This window comes from Megalobrama amblycephala, linkage group LG8, assembly GCF_018812025.1.
Source record: "Megalobrama amblycephala isolate DHTTF-2021 linkage group LG8, ASM1881202v1, whole genome shotgun sequence".
Classification (NCBI taxonomy): Eukaryota; Metazoa; Chordata; class Actinopteri; order Cypriniformes; family Xenocyprididae; genus Megalobrama; species Megalobrama amblycephala.
Window position 1 is genome coordinate 6,569,637 of NC_063051.1, and position 26,613 is coordinate 6,596,249.

General features: G+C 37.5%; 1 protein-coding gene across 2 annotated transcripts in view; it reads right to left on the minus strand.

The window, feature by feature from the left end:
- grm4 (glutamate receptor, metabotropic 4) overlaps window positions 1–26,613 on the minus strand; it is a 217,491-nt gene that overhangs the window by 139,174 nt on the left and 51,704 nt on the right. For both annotated transcript variants that reach the window (XM_048198947.1, XM_048198946.1), the window contains exon 2: window positions 15,878–16,773. In XM_048198947.1, coding sequence (XP_048054904.1) covers window positions 15,878–16,405 — 528 coding nt within the window. In that variant the 5' untranslated portion in view covers window positions 16,406–16,773. The remainder of the gene's footprint in view (window positions 1–15,877; window positions 16,774–26,613) is intronic.

Below are 26,613 nucleotides of genomic sequence, written 5' to 3' on the forward strand. Positions count from 1 at the left end.
AGTTTTGAGGGACATTCAGATGTCATTTGACTTAAAAACAGCACATCATTGGTTGTGTGAAGAGGTTAGAAAGTACCCTCACTTGTACAACTCTAGCATGAAAGAATACAAATATATTTACATGGCTCATGGCAAGAGATTGCTCAAAACTGCACGTGTCGAACCTACTCGCCCCGCTCTGCGCGGGCATCGAACCTGGGTCTCTGGCGTGGGAGTCGGATGCTCTAACGAGGAGGCTAAAGGCTGTAACCTCTAGCGCCGGTCGCTAGAGCACCTATTGAGATCAGAGGAGTGAGGTTTACTCGCACAGCGACTACTAGCTGGCCTCTGTTACATACGCATGCAAGTCAAATGAAGTACACTTTGCATTTTGCTATATTAGTGTGTATTACTGTACAAAGTATACCCAGGGCTTAAGACAAACCGAAATTGTCGCATTAATACACCACCAAGTGGTCTCAAGTATAGGGTTCGTGCACACAGCTATATTACTGTGTATGCGTGCAAAAAGACATACTGTACATAAGCATTTGAAAGCAGCTCCTTGTCAGTTAATCATTGAGTATTTAACAACATTGTGGAAAGACTGCCATCTTTACATTTTTTTACTATAGTACCGGAACTTCTGACATCCCTACCATCTTCTGCCAGTGCCTTGCGGCACAGCTCCATTTGGCCCCATCACTATAGCAGACCATTAACCAATGTGCAGTAACACGAATACTCTGACGCATGGCTATACACTCACAATAGTGTATAGTGAAAAAGAAACACCCAGCACGGAAGTTATCCATCAACGTCGCTGCAGTGAGAAAATGAAAAGCTTTCATAAGGCGGCCCATTCCTGCTGGTGCATTTGCCATTGAGTGCGCTTGACAGTGTAAACAGATTTGTTGGCCAGCTTGGCTATCACCCCTCAACTAATGGGGTTGAAGAGGAATGGGCACACCACGCAGATATTGAACAGAAGCGTTAATCTTGATTCAGCTGTCATTCCCCCAATGAGGTGTTAAATCAATACAGATATGGCTCCCCAGTTCTAAGCTTTACTTCTCAGGTTCGCACTCAAGAAGAAAGCTAAGACTTTAATGAGGAGCATGTAAACCATTTGCTGAGACTCTTTGAGCAAAGACAAATTCATCGGGCGCCACAGTCTATCAGCTCAATCATGGGGAGTTGTCAAGGGAAAATCGGATCTACTCAAAACGCAAATAATGCACGCTGTCGTCTATCCTCTGCAGTGCATGCTGTTAGTGAACCAAGACAATCCTGTGAGCAAACAATACCAATCAGCTCAGAGAAATGGCTGCGATGATAAAGGTTGACTTGTTTTGAAAATGAGTGCTGACGTGCAAAAAATAACTAACAAATGAACAAACAAACTAAACGAGAGCTACAGTATGCTTGCAATCAAATTGCATTGTCAGGAATTATGCACATATATCAACGCAAGGCCTGCTAAGAAACCTTTCATACTTTGTGGTGATCTATGGCTTTGGCATTTCTGGGGTTGTTCACTGACCTCTAACTCTATTAGCATCACCTGCAGCCTGAAAATTTGCATCTAAAGAATAACTTGTCCACTCGACCAACAATAAAGAGGAAGACAGTGAGTTTAACAAGAGAAATAATGAATTGATTTTTTATTTTTCCTGCTATTTTTTTTTTATTTTTTTTTTTACCGAATGCCAGTTACTCTTTGCGACAGAGAATGGAAAGGGCTGTTGAGCTGCACAATTTAAAGGTTTGTTACTTCAAATGAAATTTAAATGAATCGCTTAAAGCCATGTCTCTTTGTAAGCAGTGATGCCTGTACTTCTCAGCAACTGGGGGAATGCATCACACACTCATTATATTTTCGGTTAAAGATTTTCTCTTTCTTTCATTTTCTCAGTCTTAAAAGGTTTTGTTCACATCTTGCACTGATATTAACTCTCTTTGATCTTGTCATGGTAGATGATTTGCTGCCCTGTCAAGACAAAATGTATCGTAATCTGAATTTGAAGTCTGAGGCTTCTGTTTTAGCAGAATGTTCACATTATTATATCGGCAGGGGTCCGAGACAAAAGGTTTTTGGGTGGGCCTCCTCTCCCCTGGCTCAATGAGACTATATCACAGGCCCTCCTCAGCCTCAACATTTCTGACAACGTCCAAAAAGACCAAAAGTCTGAGAGCAGATTGAAAATCTGGCATGTAGACCTGGAAATAAACAAATTAAATTGTTATGCTGACAATAAAATAACAAAATTATTTGTAATAAATAAATAAAAAAAAATAGCAATAAAACAAATATACACTACCATTCAAAAGTTTCTGCAATAATATTTTTTCTTAAAAAAAAAAAAAAAAAAAAAAAAAAAAAAACATTTAATACTTTTATTCAGCAAGGGTGCAATACATTGATCCAAAGTCACAGTAAAGACATTTATAAATGTTACAAAATATATTTACAGTATTTTTGCTCAAACAAATACAGCCTTGGTGACCATAAGAATTTATTTCTTTATTTTATCTTTATTTAAAAATTTATTTAAAATGTATTAAAATACATTAGTGTATGTATATATATATATATATATATATATATATATATATATATATATATATATATATATATATAAATAATGTACAAAATGTATTTAGACACCTTGAACATTTCATTCATAAAAAAATAATTATGTCAGGCAACACAAGCAAAACATGGTAAGGTCAAAGTGTCTGAATAATTTTTGGTTCAGTTTTACTGGTAGTCCACTGTATGAAGAATTTTTGGGTATAATATGTCACTGTTTATTTTCCTCACTTACATAATTGAACTATAGTGTCCGTCCTGCACCCACTAGTAAAAATATATCAAAAATATAAAAAAATGTCTGAATAATTTTTGGTTTGAGATATATATATATATATATATATATATATATATATATAAAATACAAAAATATTAATATTGGATTAAATTAGAAATAAGCATTTTCCCTTGTGGTCACAGACTTTTGGACCCCACTGTAAATATCTCAAAGCTTCAAATCAATGTTGTTATTATTACGTACAATAGAGCAATTTCCAATTCAGACTGGCATTGGTGATGTGGTTATATCCAAATATGGTGCAAATACACTGTTCCAATCCATATGTACATAAAAAAATGTGTTTGAAATGGGTTCTGTGGTTGTATTGAATTATGATTGGATGTAGGTATATCTAAGATGAAGAAAATTATTTGATATCAGGTATAGACAGGACCGTAAGCCTCTAGCCTTTGTGATATTGTTTGTGCCGCACAGTGAAGGAAAAAGCACAAAGTAATAGGATGGGGGGAGGGGGCCAGTATGCTTTGAGGGAATTGACCACCTTGACAAGCGAGGTGGAATAGAAGTCGAAGTCAATCTTCGAGCAGCTTCACCGGTGTGACAAGTATACTGGAGAAATCCCTGAAGGGAAGGGCACTCCAATGAGTTTTCCCAAGTTTAGTTCCAGACACTAGCAAACAGACAGAACCACACATTCACTTTTGATACACTGTAATGTTATTCCCGATGAGAAGTTAGGGCAAGTAGCTATAGGTGCTAAACATTGCGCTAAGAAGTCAGCAAACAAAATATATGCGCATTACGCAACAGGTAAACAAACCACGCAAGAAAAAGAGCACAGGAAAAAACACAGAGCATACAACATTCAGAAGAAAAGAAGTAGCCGACTGCCATTACACGCAATCACACTTGATGTGCTCCCTACCAAACAACATGAGCACTTTCTGCGCTCATTCAACATGACAGGGACTACAGGCAGATCAGTCTGTTTTGTTTTAAGAAGACATGATTCAGTCCTTGAATTAGCTATCACCCCAGGCAGATTTGCACTAATTCACTTTTACAGGGATGCACTGGAGACTTGAGAAAAGACTGGACCGGGTGCAAAACCGTCAAGCAAAGCTGAGCAACCTCCTTCAATATCACAGCGCTGAAAAATGTGCCCTATGATTCATTCTACCTCATGCATTCCATATCTCATGAATTCTACAAGTTGTCTGATATTGCGGGCTGGCCTCTATACATCAAAATATTACAGAATACAACAAACGAAAACTACGACAACAACAAAAAGATTATTGCTCTGAAGCTGCTCTTTCCTATTCTGCTATGAAAATAAAAGAGTGCCAAGACAACAATGTAGCACAATATAGTAAATAGAGTTATAAAATTGACATGGCTCAGATAATTTGATTTCAGACAAATTTCACATTAAAATCTCTGTTTTTCTGTTGTTGTTTTTTTACTGTAGACTTCTGTATTGGCAAACATGAGCAGTTTGTAATATTTTCAAGTTCACATAGCAGCAGCAGAATATGGTTGTCAGAATTGTAGGCTATTTGAGTGCATAATGCGGTTATATTTATACCAAGTTCGGGTGTTTGTGAGACTGGCAACCGTGTTCTCATAAATTTTCTGGATTCACAGCCATATATTAGACGAGCACCTGTGTGAATGGAACCGCATTCATTCAATGCGCATTCAAAGTCATACAATGCGACATGCAAACACTGTAGTGTATGTTGCGCTTCCATGTAGCCTACAGTATAATTCCGGTAACCTACAGAGACGCCAAAATGAGCTGTGAAGTTTACCTGAAGTCCTTCGTCCCCTCAGTATGGCCTGCACGCTTCCGTCTCCACTTCGGTATGAAAGCTGTTGTTGGTTCATTAAGATGTGAAGGTTGAACACGCGCGTCCAGTCGACTTGTGTCGTGTCAGGTGCTATTTTCCAGTAATATATGTCGCCATGTTTGATATATATGTTAGTTACTGTCACTATGTTCACATGTGACATTGTAGGGTATGCTATGTGGAGAAGAGAAAAGAGTAGCGACTGGAATAAAACTATGTAAACTGTTTGTGTGAATGGAACAGTTTAACTAGCTCTAGGAGGCACGTGCCAGAGTCTACAAGGAGGAGACAATGTAAAGGCCCGTTCATAACAAGAATGAGATGTAAAGATAACGCGTCTGCACCAATGGACGATAACGTTCTGTTTATAATAAAACCGCTTTAAACTCTCGAACTCTTCAAAGTCATTGAATTCTGACCGACTTAAAAAAAGAAGAAGAAGAAGAAGAAGAAGAAGAAGAAGAAAAAACGGGGGGGGGGGGGGGGGGTCTCAAAGTGATTCAAAATATATTGTTCCTCAGTATCCATATGTTTATACTTGTGGTGTGGACTCCATATTCTCATAGAATCAGAATCATTATTAAAACTAGTTCAGCGGAAAATTAAACATTATTTACTTACCATCTGTTCCAAACCCATATGACTTTTATTCTTCCGTGAAATAGCTTATGAAAAATCTTTGCACATGTACAGTATGATCCATATATTACACCAAAGCTGTTAAGCACCAAAAATGACAAATAAAGCATCATAAAAGTAATCCTTTCAGCTTATCAGTGACTTGTGACTTGAATTATTGATGTCTGCTTCATGAAAGAATTGTTCTTTTTGGTGAACTAGTTGAAGCGGTTATTAGAATCAGTTGATAGAATCAGTCCCATTCAGTCCAATTTCTGGACCTAATCAAGTTCATTGAGCAGAATTGATTAAAAAAAAAACAATTCTGAATCAGTTTTTGTTACATACAGTCAATGTTCAACATGGCACCAATGGCTCCTATAGTGGACAGAGTTGGGCTAATGCAAACATTTCTAATACCTCAAACGTTAATGCAAAAACCCTCAGACGAGAAACCAGTGGGAATCTCTGAATAGGAAATTATGTTAAATTTGTCACTCCAATCCCTTGCAATAGAGTATTAGTTTGTGAGGTAGTAGAAACATGATCACACGCTGGGTAGGTGTAATTGAAAAATGGAGGCACTCTTAGACTGAGAGCTATTACGATGTAACCCTCTTTGAGATGGAAGGCAATGTCAAATTGAACCTCTAAGCAAGCTACTCAAATGATGGCAAGTTTGCTTCAGAAATCAAAGAGACCCAGTGTGGTATTTTTCTGCCGACGGGTAAAAGCCCCATCTGTCACACGGGAAGAGAGACTATTTATTTGCCATAACCTATACTGAAAAGAAAGCAAATTAAAGTAAATGGAGGCCTGTTTAAAGAATTTGAATCTTTGAATACATGAAAGTTCATACATCACACATTGGCCTGTAAATAGTTCAATGTGCAGTGCTCTAAACAAATAATTAAAAAGATATAGAGAAAAATCTAACTCAGTCCCTTAGACCTATAGTACAATGTCAAGATAAAACTCACCATGAACCAGAAATTTTATGAAAAGGTTCAATGCTTCAGATAACAATGTGGATCAATTGCAATTTTCCTGGTCTATAGGCCTAGCAATTGCCATTGTCTGGGGTAAATTCAATGATTCATTTTAAATGTCAACATTGTACATGCTTGCATCTGCTCTCTCACGAAACGCTAGAAAATCTAACACCACTGAGTGATTGATAAGCAATAGACTGTGTTGCTTCACAAGTGATTTGAGTTAATAGGAATTAATTTTACATAAATGCAGAGCCGTGCAGTGCCGAGATGGTCCTCACTGTAGAACGTGAGATCCAGGGAGCGGGGTTGGAGAGATCCAACTCTTCCCACTTAACATATCCCTAAACCTACCCGTCTCTGCCCCCTGGATCTAAACATACCCATCTCCACCCCCTGGAATTGGATCCAACTCCTCCCACTTTACATATCCCTTAACCTACCCGTCTCCGCCCCCTGGATCTAAACATACCCATCTCCACCCCTTGGAATTGGATCCAACTCCTCCCACTTTACATATCCCTTAACCTACCCGTCTCCGCCCCCTGGATCTAAACATACCCATCTCCACCCCTTGGAATTGGATCCAACTCCTCCCACTTTACATATCCCTTAACCTACCCGTCTCCGCCCCCTGGATCTAAACATACCCATCTCCACCCCTTGGAATTGGATCCAACTCCATCCACTTTACATATCCCTTAACCTACCTGTCTCCGCCCCCTGGATCTAAACATACCCATCTCCACCCCTTGGAATTGGATCCAACTGCTCCCACTTTACATATCCCTTAACCTACCCGTCTCCGCCCCCTGGATGTAAACATACCCATCTCCACCCCTTGGAATTGGATCCAACTCCTCCCACTTTACATATCCCTTAACCTACCCGTCTCCGCCCCCTGGATCTAAACATACCCATCTCCACCCCTTGGAATTGGATCCAACTCCATCCACTTTACATATCCCTTAACCTACCCGTCTCCGCCCCCTGGATCTAAACATACCCATCTCCACCCCTTGGAATTGGATCCAACTCCTCCCACTTTACATATCCCTTAACCTACCCGTCTCCGCCCCCTGAATCTAAACATACCCATCTCCACCCCTTGGAATTGGATCCAACTCCTCCCACTTTACATATCCCTTAACCTACCCGTCTCCGCCCCCTGGATCTAAACATACCCATCTCCACCCCTTGGAATTGGATCCAACTACTCCCACTTTACATATCCCTTAACCTACCTGTCTCCGCCCCCTGGATCCCGTGTATTCTACAATGAGGGGCTTCTGAAAAAATACCTTCTTTTATCCCCACAGCCAAATATATACCAAGAAACTTAACCTATGAATGGTGTGCGTCTGATTTCCCCTTAGAAAAAAGAAAAAAAAACGTGTAAACACTGTGTTGCTATGAAAACATTGTCCTGTTTAACTGAGCATCCCAATCGCCCAGCAACACTAATGCTACGCTCAATGGCGTAAGATTAGGGTGGGTCTGTCTGCTTATTTTACCAATTGCAGGTAGGGGGAGAGTTCAGAATCTTGTTGAAAAACAATTCCATCCTGTCGCCAAGGAAATTACACGCTTCATCTTTAGGGTTTAAATGTTGAAAGTTTCCCTCACTGAAACAGTTTAAAACAAATAGGTGAACCGTTCTGGAAGACCTAATTGCTTTTCTCACTTTCTCTTTGAAAACTGCTCTTTTTGTTTTCTCTTCCAACATCACTTCAAAAATAGCCATCAGCAGTGATTTTTGAAGTTATTTGGGGAGAGCGGTCAGGTCAGAATCCTGTGTATTAAGACATAAGAGGACAAAGAAACGATAAGATGAAGGAAAAGAGAACAATATGTCATGACATTTGAGTGGAAACAGACAGTGAGACAGCAGCGTAAACAGGCCAATTTAAGAGTGAGTGTTAACAATTGTGATAGCGACCCTTACTTCGCTCTCTGAAACTCTTTATTACTCACTGCAGCTAAAACAATCAGACATCCAGACAGACAAAACAACCATTGAGAGAGTTTATATCATGAATCGACTGTCCTCCTCAAAGTGTCTGGGCAGGAATGAGGGTTTAAAATGGAGGTGTAAAAATTCTGCAGACAATTACATCGCTCTCCAATTTAATAGCTAAATTACAGGCGTAGCTACAAACCGTGTGGCATACACATTCACAGCCTGCATTCAAAGCACAACAACATTGATCAGTGATGTACGTGAATACAAAACTCAATGCAAGCTGGTAGTGATTATTGTAATTAATTAAGGCTAATTAGCACCCTGAAAATGCTTTGAAACCATTGACCTTTTTTGGATTGAAAGTAAACATCTTCTGTTATGTCAACACAAAATGCCATTTGCAATCAATTATGATGCATTTATAAATTAAAGGGGATAAACATGGAAAAATGTTGGGTGGTAACTGATTTTATTAGTTGAGCATTGATTAGATCGCGAAAAGTGGTCTTCGGCATCAATGGAGGGGAGGGGCTGAAAAATATGAAGTCAAAAAGCAAGTCGTTATATTCTAAGATTTTTTTCATACATTATAAGATCAGGAATGTGTATTAGGAAAGTACATAGGGTCAGTTTTGATTTCATGTTGACTTTAAAACTAAAAAACAGTAGTGATAAATGACTATGCAATGTTTTGAGTCAATGATGTAAGGAAATTTGGACGAAAAATATTAACAATCTTTTTAGACAACATTATTGCTAAAATAAAATAGACTGGTGTTGTTTATTAGCATAGCTGTGAACCCAGGGCAGTTCTATGACCCATAATAGCAATTCTGATGGTCTGCCATAACATGCATTTTTAACAGACTTTTTGCATTATTACTAAGATAGTGGGGTAGTTTTGCTTTATAGCCATGAAAGCAAGAGACTCTGTAATAGCTAGTACATTATCAGCGATGGTAAACATCCAAAATGCTTCTGATAGTTTCATTTCAAGTGTTTTGGCAATGAAAATTCAGTGATTAATCCAAAACGAGCTTCCATTTTACCTTAACAATAACAGATAACTGGAGGATGTGGCTGTAAAGTTTATGACAACTGTGAGTTTGACTGAGCAACTCTCTTGTTAGATATATGATGCTGGCAAATTTCACAAAACTCTAAACAAGAGTTAGTGCTTTTTCTTTCAGACTCCAGCCTCTACTCTGAATGTGCTGTCGGATTTTTCAATACATAGATGTTGAGGAAGGGTAATTTGCTGCTTCTAGCTGCTGTTATGTAATGCTGATGTGAAATATTAATCATGAAAAACTCAGAACTGCCAAATCTATGCTAGGGAAAGTGCTTTTTGTTAACCCCCTAAACTGCATGCAGGTGGCAGACCTTCCATCTTGAGCAGGGTGTTCTTGCAAGAGTATGCAGTTTTCTTTCTCCCCGGTGTTAGTGTGTATGCACGTTTGAGGTGGTGGGCGACGGTTGTGTGTGTATGTATGTGCATTTGCGTATGCAAGTATGCATTTTTCCTGTTCCTCAGTGCTTCGGGATCTATAATTGAAAACTGGCGAAACGCAAGCAAAAGGCCAATAGCTGCATCTGGTCGGAGATGTTAAATTCAGTGAGACTGTCTGGAGCAAAAAATGCTTTTTGCTGATGCGCAAATTCTTTTACTCCCTTGGGTAAGCATACATCAGTTCTTTGAGCAGATGTGGCAGATATTTACAGTTTTTTTTTTCTTTTTCCACTCTGTAATACATACTGACTCTTACTGCACTTAAGTACTGTGGCGGTACCGTCGTACAGTGATGGTATCAGATGGTAATTCTATGGTGCATTGTCCAGAGGAGCCATTGTTATGCAAGAATTATTTATTTCTTTGCTATTAAAAAAACATTTTATGGGTATAGGCTACTATATTCAAAGTCTGATTGAAAAAGTGGTTGAAAAATGCTTTACTGTGTATTTAGTAACAATCATGAAAATATGTTAAGTAATATCTTTTAAATTACTTATCACATTTTAAACAACAATTAGTCCTGGTCCTCAAATTTGATTGGTCGTCAACACTTTGAGTTATCACTGTTTGATTTTTATCTGCAAGTTACATTGTTACAACAACAAGTGACTGTATTATGAGTCATTAATTCAGTCATTCAATTGATTTGTTAAAAAATAGTTTGCATTACTTCCTGAAAATGCAACTAATTGCATTACTTAGTTACTTTTCATGGAAAGTAACAAGTTACATTACTTTTGTAAAAGTAACAGATATATTGTTGTAAATTTAAAAAAAAAAATCCTTACTTTTCTGGTTACTTTAAAAAAGTAATCTGATTACGTAACTCGTGTTACTTGTAATGTGCTACTCCCAACACTGACATACATCATTGTGGCCGTCTCATTTCAGAAGAGCAACCATTATTAAATAGATTGCAGAGTTTTTCCTGCATTGAAAATATTTTGGCAGCCGCCAAAATGAATCTTTGTCCTGCCAAAGATTAATTGATCATTTAATGTGACAATACCTGCCGTTCTGCAGTACCAGTTTCAACACCGGTTGCTTTAAAACGCTCCCGTAAGTGTTTGTGGAATAGCTCTATGAAGAGCTTCAAAGGTTTCTATTTACTAGTGTTTTTGTGGCCGATGCTTCACGGATTATAACGGGAGTTTTCGCAAGAGTACAGCTTTTGCCTCGTGTTGTAATTAACTGCTTCAGTGATTATAATGGCAGCGATCTTTGCTTGCTTTCTGTGTATTTTTAATGCTGCTAACTTCACATTGCAAAGTTTCTGGATTGACAACCGTATTTAAATGCGTGATTGAATCCAACTGACAGTGATAACCATAGCAATGGACAGAACAAAAACTATTTATTTCATGAATAAATAGGATAAGTTCATATTTCAAACTTCTTTGCATTTATTTTGGATTTATTGTCAGTGCTTGGCTCACAATTCACATGGGTAGGGTACTTTGTACTGTGTGTGGATGACCGTGTTCGTCTGCCACCACCAAAGACCAGTTTTGAACCAGGAAAAAGCCTGGGTTGTTATTCCTCATAAGCCCTTATTACTGTCATTGCTTTCTTTCTTTTTTGAAGTGTAATAGTTGCTTTTCTGAAATAAGCCAGCTTTGATGATGTAGCCAGCAAATGCGAACTTCCGAGAGCACAGCCTTCGAAATTAGACAGCATGAATCATTAAATCATTTTATTGGCAGAGCAAAAATAGACTAGTTTAGTTCAGTTTATTTATGTAGTAGTTTGTTTAACTGTTGTACCAATTACTTAATACCTACATATACTTTATCGCAATCTCACTTGTCAAAGTGCAAATTTATGTGAATTTTTATGCATAGTGTTCGTATTTAGTGCAAGTTTAGCTAAGGAAAACAATTATATGATATCATAGTTTTCATATTTTATTGCTTATTTATTAGTGTAATCTTGACAAGCAGATTTGGAGATTTCTGTCTTTTACCATTCAAGTCGATCGGAGCATTACCTATCATGCCAGCTGAGAGAACTAACTTACCTCAGAGGGACTTTGTACCACAGTACTGAATGATTACACACTCTGGTACTTCAAAGAAGACCATGGCATTACTACAGTACATGCCCAAAATACCATGGTAATAATATCATGATACATTTTTGTCAGTGAGGATTCTCAATCTAATCCAACATTTTTCAGTTAAATGAAAGCATCCCTCTTACCATTTCTTTACCATTGTACTTTGGTGGTCAAAGCTGAAGCCATTATCTAAGTGGATTATAAAAAGATTACATCAGCTCTGACTGAAACCTTTTTCAGGCTTCCGGTAAAATGGCTCTGTCTGAACATTCTGGAAGGAACGGGTACATGTTGTAGATGAGTAGAGGAAATTGCGAATGACTGGGAAGAACCGAGGCATTTATGCGTAGAGTGCAGGACAGTGTGGTTTATGAGTCAGGTGCATCTTCATTAACTGCAACTGAGGTGGGCAAGGCTAAGATACTATAGATGTAGTTTGTACTTCTGAAAGAGAAGCTCATGTAAAACAGTTGATCTGGAGATCCTAATAAGAGGGTTTGCACAAAAGCGCTCAGTGAATTTATGAGTGTACGAGCTCCACCCGCAGCGAGGACTCCCCAGTTGCCCTGTCGCTGCACCTGCTGCCTCTTTTTCTCAATAACACCAGTGTTTTAGCTGTGAGCTTTAAATGCGCTTATATCAGCACTCAAGCTCGAGGCCTGTCATCTCCACGCTCTGCTGCTGAGTTTCCTCCGCCCGCGATCTGTCTTTGATCACAACTCTCTGGCTGATGAATGGCACTGTGTAGTCGGCATTTCAGAGGGTAAATATCCATTAAACGTTGGGCATCTGTCTCTGGGCGGCCTGGCTGAGGAATGAATGAGAATCTGCCTCGCTGACGCCAGGTCAGTGCTATTCTGAGCTAAACGTGGAGTCCTGCATTATTCATATTCCTGCGCTGTGAACAGATGCAAATCTGATCTGCAAACTCAAACAAATTTTTCTAACATAACCATGGTCCCCTGCAAAAGGGAGAGGTCTTTGATCTCTTAAGTTGAAGAGTGCATCTACAGATGCACGCAGAGGGTCCTAAAGAGCTTCTTTAATGATTAGCCTTGAACTATACTGACTCTTATTGTCAGGTTGATGCTCTCAATTAACAATTCATGCATTACATATATGAGACATTGTACAATACATCATGTTAAACCCATAATCTACATTTATTATCCGTATCCCATATTGCATGTTAACTGAATTCATTCACGGGTGCAAAACTATTTTATTTGCATATTCAGATTCTCCCCCGAAGGTGATCATCAAAGTGTGAAAGTGTGCAGTTAAAATTCATCAAGATGAAGAATTATCCACCTCTATCACAATGTGAAAAGAATCAGATCTTGAAGACTGGAAGTGCTGTGTACTAATTCGTAAATCTCCTTAGCTCAGCTTCATCTGTTTAATGCTTTAAATATTCTGTTAATGTTTGTTTGGAAATAGGCCATGTTTACATTATCAGAAAAGAGACTCGCAATTTGCAGAGAATGAGTTGAGGAACGCTACTGAATTTGTTTGGTCATGGCTAAGTGAATGTAAGAACCCTCAGATTGCTCTCTTATCAATTATACATTCACTGGGATAATGCAATCCACTCTGCTTACCAAAGGAGAAGACCAAACAGCATGCAGGGAAAGAAAGATACAGATGCAACAGCGCCAAAATCCAATCTCACACATCAATGTATTCATTTCAAACCTGTGAAAAGACCAGCATATAGCCAGTCTCCAGCATGTTTGATTTTCATATCTGGTCCAGTGGTGTCCAAACCAGGCGTCTTAACTAGTTAACGGTAAGACCTCCATGATCAGGGAGACTGTGTTGGCTGACAAGCATCAACAGCTAAAGGCTTGCTATAGTACAGTTTCTGACAGTAATATTTTTTTTATTTGATTCAAATGCCATTTAAATTTAGTTAACAGGCCTATTTCTTCATGTTATTAACTTTAGCCCATTTTATTCTGACTGAAATGGCTACTGTAACAGACCATACTTTAACCAATAATTATACAACAAACAAAATCTTATCCAATAATTAGTTTTTATTTTATAGGGGTGTGACGAGACGGGTAGCTCACGAGAAAGAGACAAGATTTTTACACAGTATTTTCAGAAATCTTCAATGATGAAATGCATGACTAGAAAAATAGTCTGCAGGTGCATGCATTTGAAATGTTTCAACTAATCATCTTGTAATGAATGTCATTTCACTTCTACTTTCTGAGTATGAATTATCATATGACAACAATACTCAAGCACTGTAAAAGGTTTTACCACAAACTCAACTGACTGGATACTCTCCTGTATGATTTCATATGAGTCTCTTCAGACCTTAGAACTGTATATGATTTATGATTTATTTCTACAACTTTTGACCTCCTAACTGAACTTGAATTAAAAAAGTATAAACAAATAAAAAAATAAAAAGTTTTCTCTTAGTCTTATTAAGTGCAGCCATAATCAAAGTACTCTCTCAGTATTCAAAGTGCAAATAGTGACTCAATTTTTCTATAAGTATGATACAGAGCTAAGAGATGGTTATAACTACACAGCCCTGCCTAAGATAGCTTTCATATTGGGGGATATTTGCATGCATCATTTGAATGCGCGTTCACGTTTTACTTTCACTTTCGCAATCACGTGTACTCTGTGAATAGGAAGCGCCAGTGCTGAGAGCAAATTCTATAAGATAAGACATTTATCAGATGCTTGGCCTCTGTTGTGCAACGAATCCTCTGCCATGGTCTTGACAGTCACCTCTCATCACGTGATCAGTGAACTCTGATTCCTGATTCTGATTCTTTATCATTTATAATCATTATTTATTATTTTATATTTTCATTAAAGTCCCCCTGAAATCAAAATTTAAGTTTTTTAGCTTTTAGTATGAATATGTTAGCCTTAAGGTTATGAATAAGCTGGTGTGTTCCAAAACAATGACAAAATTCGCATTTAGGAGATATAAGCATTCAAAACTTACAGTCTCTCACTTCTGCTAAAATGGGTCACGGATTTTCATGACATCACATCGTTTCATGACAAATCGTTTCTCGTCAAATCTTCGGTCCAATCAAATGCTGTCTAGAATCTGAAGTCCCGCCTCCTCCTACACTCTTACAGACACTGAAGCTGAGGCTGACATCAGTCATTTGTTCACACATTTACTAGTTTCTACATGGTGAGTGCCACATGGTACACTATATAGAGAATAGGGAACAATTCAGACAGTGTAAATATGCTTTCCTTTGATGCAAATGACGTTTTCGCGTTAGTGTCACATGAACCGCCGCAACGCGAGCAGTCTGCTCTGGTCCTGAGACACGAGAGCACAGAGCGGATCATATGCGCGAGTCGGCACAGACTACATAAGTTATCGGACCCATTTGAATTCTGCACAGAATGCTGTGTGTTAAAGCAATATAAAGGACATTAGGAGGAGAAACGTTTAGAGATTAGAAGGAAAGGTTTTACAAAGTAACGGCTCTGGCCGAGCTGTAACATAAACGAAACGCTATTGGCTCTTTTAAAAAAGGGGCGGGGCTGTTCGATATATCGCCCTGTCTTCCTGTTTCAGTTGAAATTACGTCAACACGTTGAATAATTCCACGCGTTCCAACGCTCTTCAGTGGGACTTTAATATTTTGAGGAATTTATCAAATAATTTGTCTTAATTTAATTACATTTTATTATATTATATCTATATGTAAGGGTCAGATTTACTAACAGCTTGCGCCAGCGCAAACCCTCTTTTGGAATTAAAAAACTACTGTCAGGATTTATTAAAGACTAGATTGCGTTGGTCATTATGGAAATGACCAGCTGCGTCTATGTTCTTCAATTTGCGGTCGTCAGTGGATCATGTGCAGAATTTTTTAATTGTGCTCTCACGCTAATTTGCCCTGTTTAGTAAAATTGGACCTAAAGCTTAGTCATTTCATCAGTAATTTTGCTTTCCCTTTAGGTCAGTGCAAAACCAGCCTGGACCAGCATGGAAATTGAGTTCCATCATGATCAAGTTCAATCCAAATCCACAGCAAAAATAAACCCCAAACATTATGACAATGCCATTTACCTTAAACAGTCGGAGGATATTAGCCACCATTATAGACACGGAACTGGACGACGCTCCAATGACACCCACCACCCTTTCTGGCTTGGTAATGATGGGCGATCCACCACCTTGACACTTCACATCCGTGCCGTCCTTTTCGATGAGCGCCTGGACAAAAGTAAGAGACTGCTCCAGAGCGTGAGTGTCCCGTGAGCACGTGTCCAGAATGCGGGCGCCCAGCGTGATGTTTGGGAGCAGTTCATGGTCATTGTTGATACGGTCCAAAGCAAAGAGCATAGCTTCCAGACGATGGATCCCTTTTTCCTTTTTTAGCTCACCACAGGGTTTGCCCTCGTGACCCCGAGCGTGAACTGGAAACAGTCCGCCCAATGAAATGTCCCCATCAATCCGGATAGAGTTTAGATGCGTGTGGCCTGGACCTTTGGGCCTTGCAGCCAAAGCAGTCAGGAAGAGGTAGAGAAGAACCAATACTGAGGCCTGACAGTGACGGTTGGTCCATACAACAATTTTACCCATGGCTGAAGACATTGCAGCAAGCCTGTTTCAACCCAAGCACGTCTATTTTTGGATCTGAGATGTGTCACGACTGAATTAATGGGTCAATGAAGGCACCCTTTCACAGGGCACAATCTTTTAAAGTTCATAGTTATGTCACGTTGCGATGCATTTGTAATTGAATGGAATGCTCATCAGGTTCTTTAGGCAGCAGTTCTGAGTCAATCCGCTTTATCTCCTGTCAAGGAACTTCCTCTAGAGTCCTTTGATGAGATTAAAGGTTAACCGTACGTCTTTGGTCCTTTGCTCCCTGTAGGCTTCCAATTGCCTTGTCTCCTAGTGGAGGAGGTTGGGGGTCTTATGCTGCGAGCACAAAGCTTCACCCACCTGTGAGCGCCTTCCTAGAAAAAAGATAGGAAGAAAGGAATGAGTAAGCACCAGAGAAAGGCGATAAACTTAGATGTTTCTGTGTCAGTATGGGCATTGCAGAACTTCTGTTCTTTTCCTTAAACTTTCCTTTGCAGCATCTTACTGAAAACAGACTTGGTTTCTTTCGCATGCTCCCTCTCTCTCTCTATAGTTTGAATTTAAAACGTTGCTATGGGCTCCCAAGGTCGAGAGAAATATGCTTTGGCTCCCACATGTCTCTTTTCAACATTCTGAATGAAGGAGCTGCATTCCAATGAAGAGCTCCTATCCAGAAAGAGAGAGAGAGAGAGAGAATTATCTATGTAATGCGCTGTTTTCGTTTTTTTGCCCCATCTGAAATGACAAGCTCTGATAAAGGAAATGAGTTTGGTTGATAAAAATTGTTCTGCACACACTGCATACTGACATAAAGCAAACCCTTTAATCTTTTCCCCAACGGTCACTGCAGGATATTCAAAGTTCTCAGAATGAATTGTTACTTCGGTAACCTCGAGGTCATGAATTAATTTAAGAAATGAGATTTAATTTGTATGACACTGATCTCGATGTGGGGATGAGTTACTTCCGACAACTTTGACAGACGCTGTTATCATTACTCCCTTAATCGTTGCCTAATTGGGTTAAAATTTACATAGTGGAATGTTGCAACAGTAATTTTTTTCTGTATGCATGTGCATACATTTGAGTGTTTTAAACTGAAAATTTTGCTTTAATGGTCAAATACAGCAAATTGATCTAGCCATATTTTTGTTGCCTACACAATATCGTTATCATGCACCAAAATGATTCACTGCTTGACTTATTTTCACCTCCTCCAGCACACTGGAGATATATTTGCTCTTCCACTTCATATGTATATATTTTTTTTTGGTCAGAGTCATACATGGCATTCTTAATTTATATTGCTCTAAATGTACAGTACTGTACATTTTGAAATGATTGCATAAAAATACTGTACATTTCTTTAAACATGGATGCAGGTTAAGCAATTATTTTCAAGCCTTGATCTCTGCAAATCTTTTTTGCACCATTTCATTCACCTCACTTATTTACAAGGTAACAGAAAAAGCTCAGAAATTCTCTTTTATGCCTTTGTATGTTCTTACTGACCTGCTCTCATTCTATCTAGTTTTTTTTTTCTTTCTTATCTCTTTCTCACTTCCCACCTCTTCCCCTATTAGTACACTATACACTGGTCCCACACTTCTCTTCCAGTGCACAGGCACTTCAAAGAATTACAACAGGGCTTCTGAAGTGACTATGAAATGCTTTTTCAATGTTGGCAAATGTGCTTTGATATTAAAGAGTGAACTGGGGAATCCTTCCTCTGGGAAAAGAAGTTCGTGTGAGAGACCACGGTGAGGCTCGAAGCACATGTTCTACTCTCCCACGCTCACAGCTAAGGGAAACATTGCCAAACACGTGAGAGATGGAACACAGCCTAGATTCAAAGGTGTTTGTCTTGAATGATTTACCGTTAGGTGTTGTTAACAGTGTTGGGGTGTAACTAACTAGAAGTAGCAGTTCTACTCACTCAACTATTTACTCAACTATCTACTTACTCTTCCACATGCATCCACAAAAAAATGTCTCAGTGTTTAGCTTGACTGTAGCTTAAGTAAATTCTGAGTAGTTATAGCTTAGGAAACTACTGCACCAAGTAACTTCCCCAACACTGGTTGTTAATAACTCCCTGTGATTTTTAAGGAGAAGCCAAGCTTGTTAGGTGGCTGTTGACCCATATGATGCTGTCAGCATGATCTGCGATCATTGCTGTGATTTGCGGGGAGTGTCAGCCCTACCACAGAAGTTAATTTAATTCATTAGTTAAAGTTAATTGACACTGCATGGCTGTCTGAGGATGTAATGGAGATATAATAAGCACTGAGAGTTTCTATCAGCAATAGGATTGGAACCAATAGTGGATAACAGCAATTATACATTTTTGCTCTTTTTGAGGTAATTTTCAGTTATTTCAGATTTGGAGTGCTAGAAACAGTTTGGCGTATTTAATTAGAAAATTCAGAATTATTGAAATGTTAAAACTTGATCGAAGTTCACATCAAGCTTTTGCCTGTAAATATACCATTGATGTGGTAGAATTTACACCACCTTTAACGCTTGTGTGTTTAGACAAAGAAAAATTGATTTGAGCACATTGCTGGATCAGTGCTATTTCATGAGTTGAGCAGTGAAAAAATCATGGTAATGCCTTACTTTTTCATTTATGTACAAGACATTTTTGGTCCCCATGAGAAAAACAGATTATAAATCATACTAAATGAAGTGCTTTGAAAATGTAAAAATGCTGAAAATTTTCTGTGATGGGTAGGTTTGGTGTCGGGGAATAGACTGTTTTGTATATAATAAAACTAATATTAATATCTTATTCATTTACATTTACATTTACATTTATGCATTTGGCAGACGCTTTTATCCAAAGCGACTTACATTGCATTATACTATACATTTGTATCTGAGTATGTGCAATCCCTGGGATCGAACCCATGACCTTGGCATTCCTAGTGCCACGCTCTAACCACTGAGCTACAGGAAAGCATATTATTCAGTGTTGCTTTTCAAGGAAACTTAATTTGCTTCAAGGATTTTTTTATATTGTAACTAGAAAATTAAACAAAAATACTACACTCCATTCCTTGAAGCTTAACCTAATCTACATTTTAAACGCTAAACTATTGCAGCCTTGAGTCTCACACCATAACCGGCCACTTCTGAGGTTGACAATCTCTGAATAATATTATACTAGACAAAGTTTTCAAAATAATACTGAGATTTTGAAATTGCAGCCCTGTAATTGGTGCTGTAAATAATATGTTTATGGCATTCTGAAAGATCTGCATGTGTCTACAGCTTCCCAAAATGCCTCCTGCAATTGGTCACAGCATGTAACTCGATGGCTAGCCAAGGCCACATTAGAGCCAGTAAGTAAGCAATCATTAAATTCCTTTAGGAAAGGGGGAAATGATTGGAGCAGACTTTTGTTAGCCTATAAAGCAAAAATAACTTCAATGTAAACACTTTTGCTTTATTTGACATTTATAGGATGGGAATAGTCAAAACAACATCCACATACTGGCACAAGTAAGTATTCAAGACATTGCAAAATCTTACTAACAGCCAGGTGCATGCTTTTGTTGCACACTGGATAATGTTGTCATCTGTTCCTTTTTCTCAAAACACAAAGCAGACACAATGTTAATGTGGTCGATAGACAAAAGAATCACCAAAAAAAAAAAAAAAAACACTATAGCGCTCCTTGCTATCTCTAGATAGCAGTTTATAGAGTTGTTACATTGTTTCAACAGGAAATTCAGTAACTGCCAATAATGTTTTGTCATTTTAAGGGCACTTATTAAAAGTTATTTCCATTTTCAGCAACCCTAGAGCACTCTACTTCTTAATAACAATCCATGTGTGTGCAAGATCTAGTATGCATACTGTAGAATACCAACCTTTAGTCTGCAGACTGCCCAAGGGAGCCTCCACTTAGCAACAGGCTAATAAATCTTTGCTGGTGCAGTGTGCTGCAGAGAAATGGTATTGTTCCTCATATCGTATCTGATATCATACTCAAGTGTGTGCTCAAGGAAATATTAGATATGGCAATTATAAATAGCGTTAATGAGATCATTATCTGTTTCTCATAATGCATGCACTACATATTGGAGGCTTGTATTAGACTCCACCTCCAAGTATCTTAATGCTAAGCCATTGCTGTTGTAAAAGGACAATTACTTATCGTGCACTGCAAAATTAGAAGCACAAATTGCAATCTCACTGGGAATGTTTTTACAGCGTACATATTCTTGATCAAATTAACACATCTGCTCAGTCTCGGGGAAAGTCACGTGCAAATAAGGCTGCAGAATCTGGATCACACTGCGCCCACACATGCCATTCACGGGTGTCTTTTTTAAAGCACCTCCTTGTCTCGGTTACTTTAAGCGTGTTGGGCTGACACCATTCAGTCAGTTAGAGCTGTAATTGATCTTAAAGGAATAATCTCTTTCCCATCTCTTCTAGAAACAGGAGAAATGTGGGCCACAATGGGAGGAGGTGCCATGGAAAAGCTCTTATTCTGGGAGCAGATCCTTTGTAAGAAGACTGAAGGTGACATGGTGGATTTAATGCACACCCTTTCGAGTGGAGAAGTAATTTGGACCTGATCATTCACAGCAAATTCAGTTTAATCAATGTAGAGTGAATCAGGCAGGCTAAGGTCAGACCTATTTTCCAATTCACAGCTCAACTATGGCTTCAGTTTGAGTCTTGGACGAGATAAGGGGCTTACACAAATAAAGTAACTGTGATTAGTAGAGAGGGGAGATGGAGACGTTGAAACACAGCGAAGAGATTGATTCATTTTTCTTTTGAGCTGTACACACTGACTTAGTAGTTCCCATCAATACTAACAAAAGCCAGTCATTAAATAAGTTTGATTTCTCAGAAAAAAAATTGGCAAGGTTACACTGGCAAGATTTCCAAAAGAAGATGTTCATTTATGGTTTCGCACCAATTTATTGCTAGCAGGGTTGAGGTCACACTTAATCCCAAAGCCAAAAGAACAACTACAGGAAATTCTATTTTACAAAAAGAGAAAAGGAAGCCTATTTTTGGGAACATGAAAAATGTTCAAATTATTTTCATTACAGTTAAAAGGTTAGTTCACGCAAAAATGAAAATTCTGTCATTAATTAATCAGCCTCGTTGTCCTTCCACATCCGTAAGACCTTTGTTCATCTTCGGAACACAAATGAAGATATTTTTAATGAAGTCTGAGAAATTTCTGTCCCTCCATAGAGATCCAACGCAACTACCATGCGACTCCAGTGGTTTAACCTCAATTTTATGTGACACGACTGCTTTGTTTGCACAAAAAAAACATAATTTACCACTTTACTTACCAAATAATATTATCCAAAGCGTGCTCACCCAACAATGTCAGCAATCGTGTGAACGCAAAACGTGTGTCGTGGTGCTCTCGTGACCACTTGCATTGTCTGAACATAACACGTATGCGTCATGATGCTCTTCAAGTTCAAGTTTCAAGTTTACTTTATTTATATAGCACATTTAAAACAGCCACACCAAAGTGCTTCACAAGAGAAACAGCATCATAAGAGTAGTAAGATCACATAAAACATACTATAACAAATAACCAGAAAAAAAGAAATAAAACACAAATAGAAAATAGGCAGGAATATAAAACCTAGTAGGCCAATGAAAACAGATGGGTTTTTAGAAGAGACTTAAAAATGGTCAGACTAGGAGCCATTCGGATCTCCACGGGCAAGTCATTCCAGAGGCGAGGACCGATTACAGAGAAGGCACGGTCACCTCTACGCTTAAGTCTGGAGTGAGGGATTAAAAGAAAGTTCTGGTCACCAGATCTTAGGTTTCTCGAGGGGATGTACTGATGCAGTAATTCAGATAGGTAGCCGGGTGCTTGATTGTGTAATGATTTAAAGACAAACAATACGATTTTAAAATGAATTCTAAAATGACCAGGCAACCAATGAAGGGCCTTTAAAAGCGGAGTGGTGTGATCCCTTTTTTCCTTTTATAGAAGAAATCTAGAGGCAGCATTTTGGACCAGTTGAAGACGGGCAATTTGAGCTTTAGAAATGCCGCAGTATAATGAGTTACAATAATCGAGACGTGAAGTAATAAAAGCATGCACCGCCATCTCCAGAGTCTTATCAGTGAGGAAATGTTTAATTTTTGCAAGTATACGGAGCTGATGAAATCTGGACCCGATCACAGTGGAAATTTGTTTATCGAATTTTAGTGAGTCATCTAAAATAACACCCAGATTACGTACCTGTGAAGACCTAAAATCCGATAGGGATCCAAGGTCAAAATGAAATGCTTTTATATTTTCTGACGGGCCAAAAACAATTACTTCTGTTTTCTCCTCATTTAAGGATAAACAATTTTGAGATAACCTGTCCTCTAGACAGGATAAAAGAGCAGTCATGGCCAGTGGATAATTTTTCTTAAAAGGTAAATAGTTTTGAGTATCATCGGCATAAAAGTGAAATGACACTCCATGTTTCCTAAAAAAAAATCCAAGAGTTAACATATGTAATGAAAATAGGGAGGGGGCCAAAATAGAGCCTTGCAGAATGCCACATGCTCTTGATACACATCGCAGATCAATATTTTTGTAAATAAAGTGGTAAAAAAAGAATTTCACAAACAAAGCATGCGCGGTGCTTGAGGTTAAACCACTGGAGTCACATGGATTACTTTAATGATGTCTTTCCCACTTTTCTGGACCTGTGGAAAGTGGTAGTTGTGTTGGATCTCAATGGAGGGACAGAAACCTCTCAGATTTCATTAAAAATATCTTGAATAAAAATATCTTCAAAAATATCTTCATCGTTCTGAAGATGAACAAATGTCTTAGGGATGTGGAATGACATGAGGGTGAGTAATAAATTACAGGATTTTCATTTTTGAGTGAACCAACCCTTTTAACTGTAATGAAAATACAGCACAGTTAATTCCCCCTAAATTCTCATTTTAATTTTGATTAATTTGCATTATTCTCAAAAGTAATTTACATTATACACTACAGTATAAAAATATTTAATGTTTACGTTTTACTACCATGATGTACACATAATTTGGATATACTTTGCATACGTACACCAATATATACATACACATGCTGCTTAATATGTGGAAAAATCTTTGAAAGAAACTATTTGAAATAGTAATCTTTTGTAACATTATACATGTCCTTACTATCAGTTTTGATAAATTTAATGCATCTTTGCTGAATAAAAGTATTAATTTCTTTCAAAAAAGGAGAATGATGTGAGGTGCTTACGAACATCATGATGGTCCTAAAAGAGGCTTTGTTTTCTCTTTATTTATTATTTATTTTATATATACAACTTAACTATATACAGTACAGTCCAAAAGTTTGGAACCACTAAGATTTTTAATGTTTTTAAAAGAAGTTTCGTCTGCTCACCAAGGCTACATTTATTTAATTAAAAATACAGTAAAAAACAGTAATATTGTGAAATATTATTACAATTTAAAATAACTGTTTTCTATTTGAATATATTTGACAAAGTAATTTATTCCTGTGATGCAAAGCTGAATTTTCAGCATCATTACTCCAGTCTTCAGTGTCACATGATCCTTCAGAAATCATTCTAATATGCTGATCTGCTGCTCAAGAAACATTTAATGTGTACAATTGTACAAAATATTTGTGTACAATATTTTTTTTCAGGATTATTTGATGAATAGAAAGTTCAAAAGAACAGTGTTTATCTGAAATCTAATCTTCTGTAACATTATAAATGTCTTTACTGCCACTTTTGATTGATTTAATGCATCCTTGCTGAATAAAAGTATTCATTTCTTTAATTTCTTTTCAAAAAAATAAAAATAAAATTCTTACTGACCCTCAACTTTTGAACGGTAGTGTATAATGCTACAGAAGCTTTGTATTTCAGATAAATGCTGTTCTTTTGAACTTTCTATTCATCAAGGAATCCTGAAAAAAAAAGTACACAACTGTTTTCAACATTGAAAATAATCATAAATGTTTATTGAGCAGCAAATCAGCATATTAGAATGATTTCTGAAGGATCATGTGACACTGAAGACTGGAGTAACGATGCTGAAAATTCAGCTTTGCATCACAGGAATAAATTACTTTCTCAAATATATTTAAATAGTACACAGTTATTTTAAATTGTAATAATATTTCACAATATTACTGTTTTTTACTGTATTTTTAATTAAATAAATGTAGCCTTGGTGAGCAGACGAAACTTCTTTTAAAAACATTAAAAATCTTAGTGGTTCCAAACTTTTGGACTGTACTGTATATATATATATATATATATATATATATATATATATATATATATATATATATATATATATATATATATATATATATAAGTTTATTTATATTATTTATAATTTCCTTCTTGGGGTGAAAAATGACTCGGAAATGGTTGTTGGAATTTTGTTGGACTGGCGTTTTAAAAATATCAGAGCAAAAACACCACAGGTTGAAATGACTTTCAAACATTATCATGTAGATGCAGGATTTGTTGACATTAGTTGAGCTGTTTACTCATTGTTTCTGAGACCTAAATAATTCAATCAGGGAATTTGGAGCCACATAATCCAATGTATTTTAAACATCAGTTCCCTGTATCTGACAATCACCTGGTTGATTCAAGGCCTAAAGAGACTCCACTAAATTAAAACACCAATAAGATAAACACAACATGACAATTCACAAAGCTTTGTCAACTTTTCCATTACGTTAGTGTAATAACAGCATATTATCACATCCAGATAGCTGTACAGCCTACAACTGAAATTAGCTTTGGGATCAAGAGAGCACGTCAGGAAATATTGTTCGTTTGAGAGTTCCCTGAGGCTCCCTTGCTGATTTAGGCAAATACCACAAAGTTTTTGGCCCAGGCATTAAAATGTTGCCACGATAAGCATTTTGTTGACTCGCTGACCTTAATGGCCGTTATTGTCGTCTTGTGATTGGATGACGGGTCTTTCATCCGTCCAGATCTCTTTCTTGAATACAGTGGACTCACAACCACACACTGTACGAAGATAAGAAGCTGAGGCACTTAATATTTCATAGCTGCCTGCTAGTGAGTACCATGGGGCTTGCACCCCGGCAAAAGACAAAGATAGAACTTGAATGTGGGATGTCACAGTCTCCAAAAAGCTTCAAGACTGCATGGCAAGCAATAAATCAGAACACACACAAGCATAAGGGCAGAAACAGTCTATGCGTGTTACCGCAGAACTTGGCAAACACCGACTGCAAGTGTGCAGCCCTAGTGTACATGCATTAATGCACAGCCTACTTGTTCATTTGGCAGTAACAAAATAGGTAGGTATTGTATGTGTTCCAGCTTAAGCATCTTAATAGTTTATCCTTAACTAAATTGCTTAAAAAGATTATCTTTAAACCAATTCTTTTCAAAAAGATTTGATCAAATATTAATATCACATTTATGGTTGCAATTAAGCTTGTATTACATTTTACTTTTGTAAAAACATATAGACAGTTTATCTTTAAATTAATTGCTCAATAAGATTCTCTTTAAAGATAAACTGTATATGACTGTCTATTAAAATGCAACAATACATTTGATAGAAATTCAATACTTTATCACATTCGGTCCATCATTTTAAAAGGGTTGATTTAAAAAGAATCTTGTTGTGCAATTTAAAGATAAAGATTTAAAGATGTCTATATGACTCTGTGTGTAAATGACTAGAGAATTAAAATAATGCACAAAATTATAGATCAGGCTTAAAATGCAACAATAAATTTGATTAAACATAGTCTATCTTTCTGAACAAGGTTGTTTTAAAAAGAATTTTAATGAGCAATTCAGTTAAACCAACCTTGTTCAGAAAGATTGATAAAATAGATCAGGCTGATCAATGCAGGTGAAAACAGTACAGAATTATAGATCAGGCATTTGAATATTTTATGAAATATTTAGCTAAACTTCAACTTTGGTCAAGTCAACATTTTTTTGTATAATGTGCATATTTTCTGTTTTCCCACAGAACACAGTTTGAAACTAAACAATATTTGGCAGACGACCGTGATCCTCCTGTTGAAAACCCCTGCTTTAAACTCTTGACAGAAGCCGACCTGTAAGAGAAAGAGAAATCTGACTGTAGACGGTGTGTACTAACGCCTGCTGTTGCACCCCTTGAGGCAACATCGAGAATGCAATTTGAAGACCTGTTTCTATCTACATAAGGGCCAT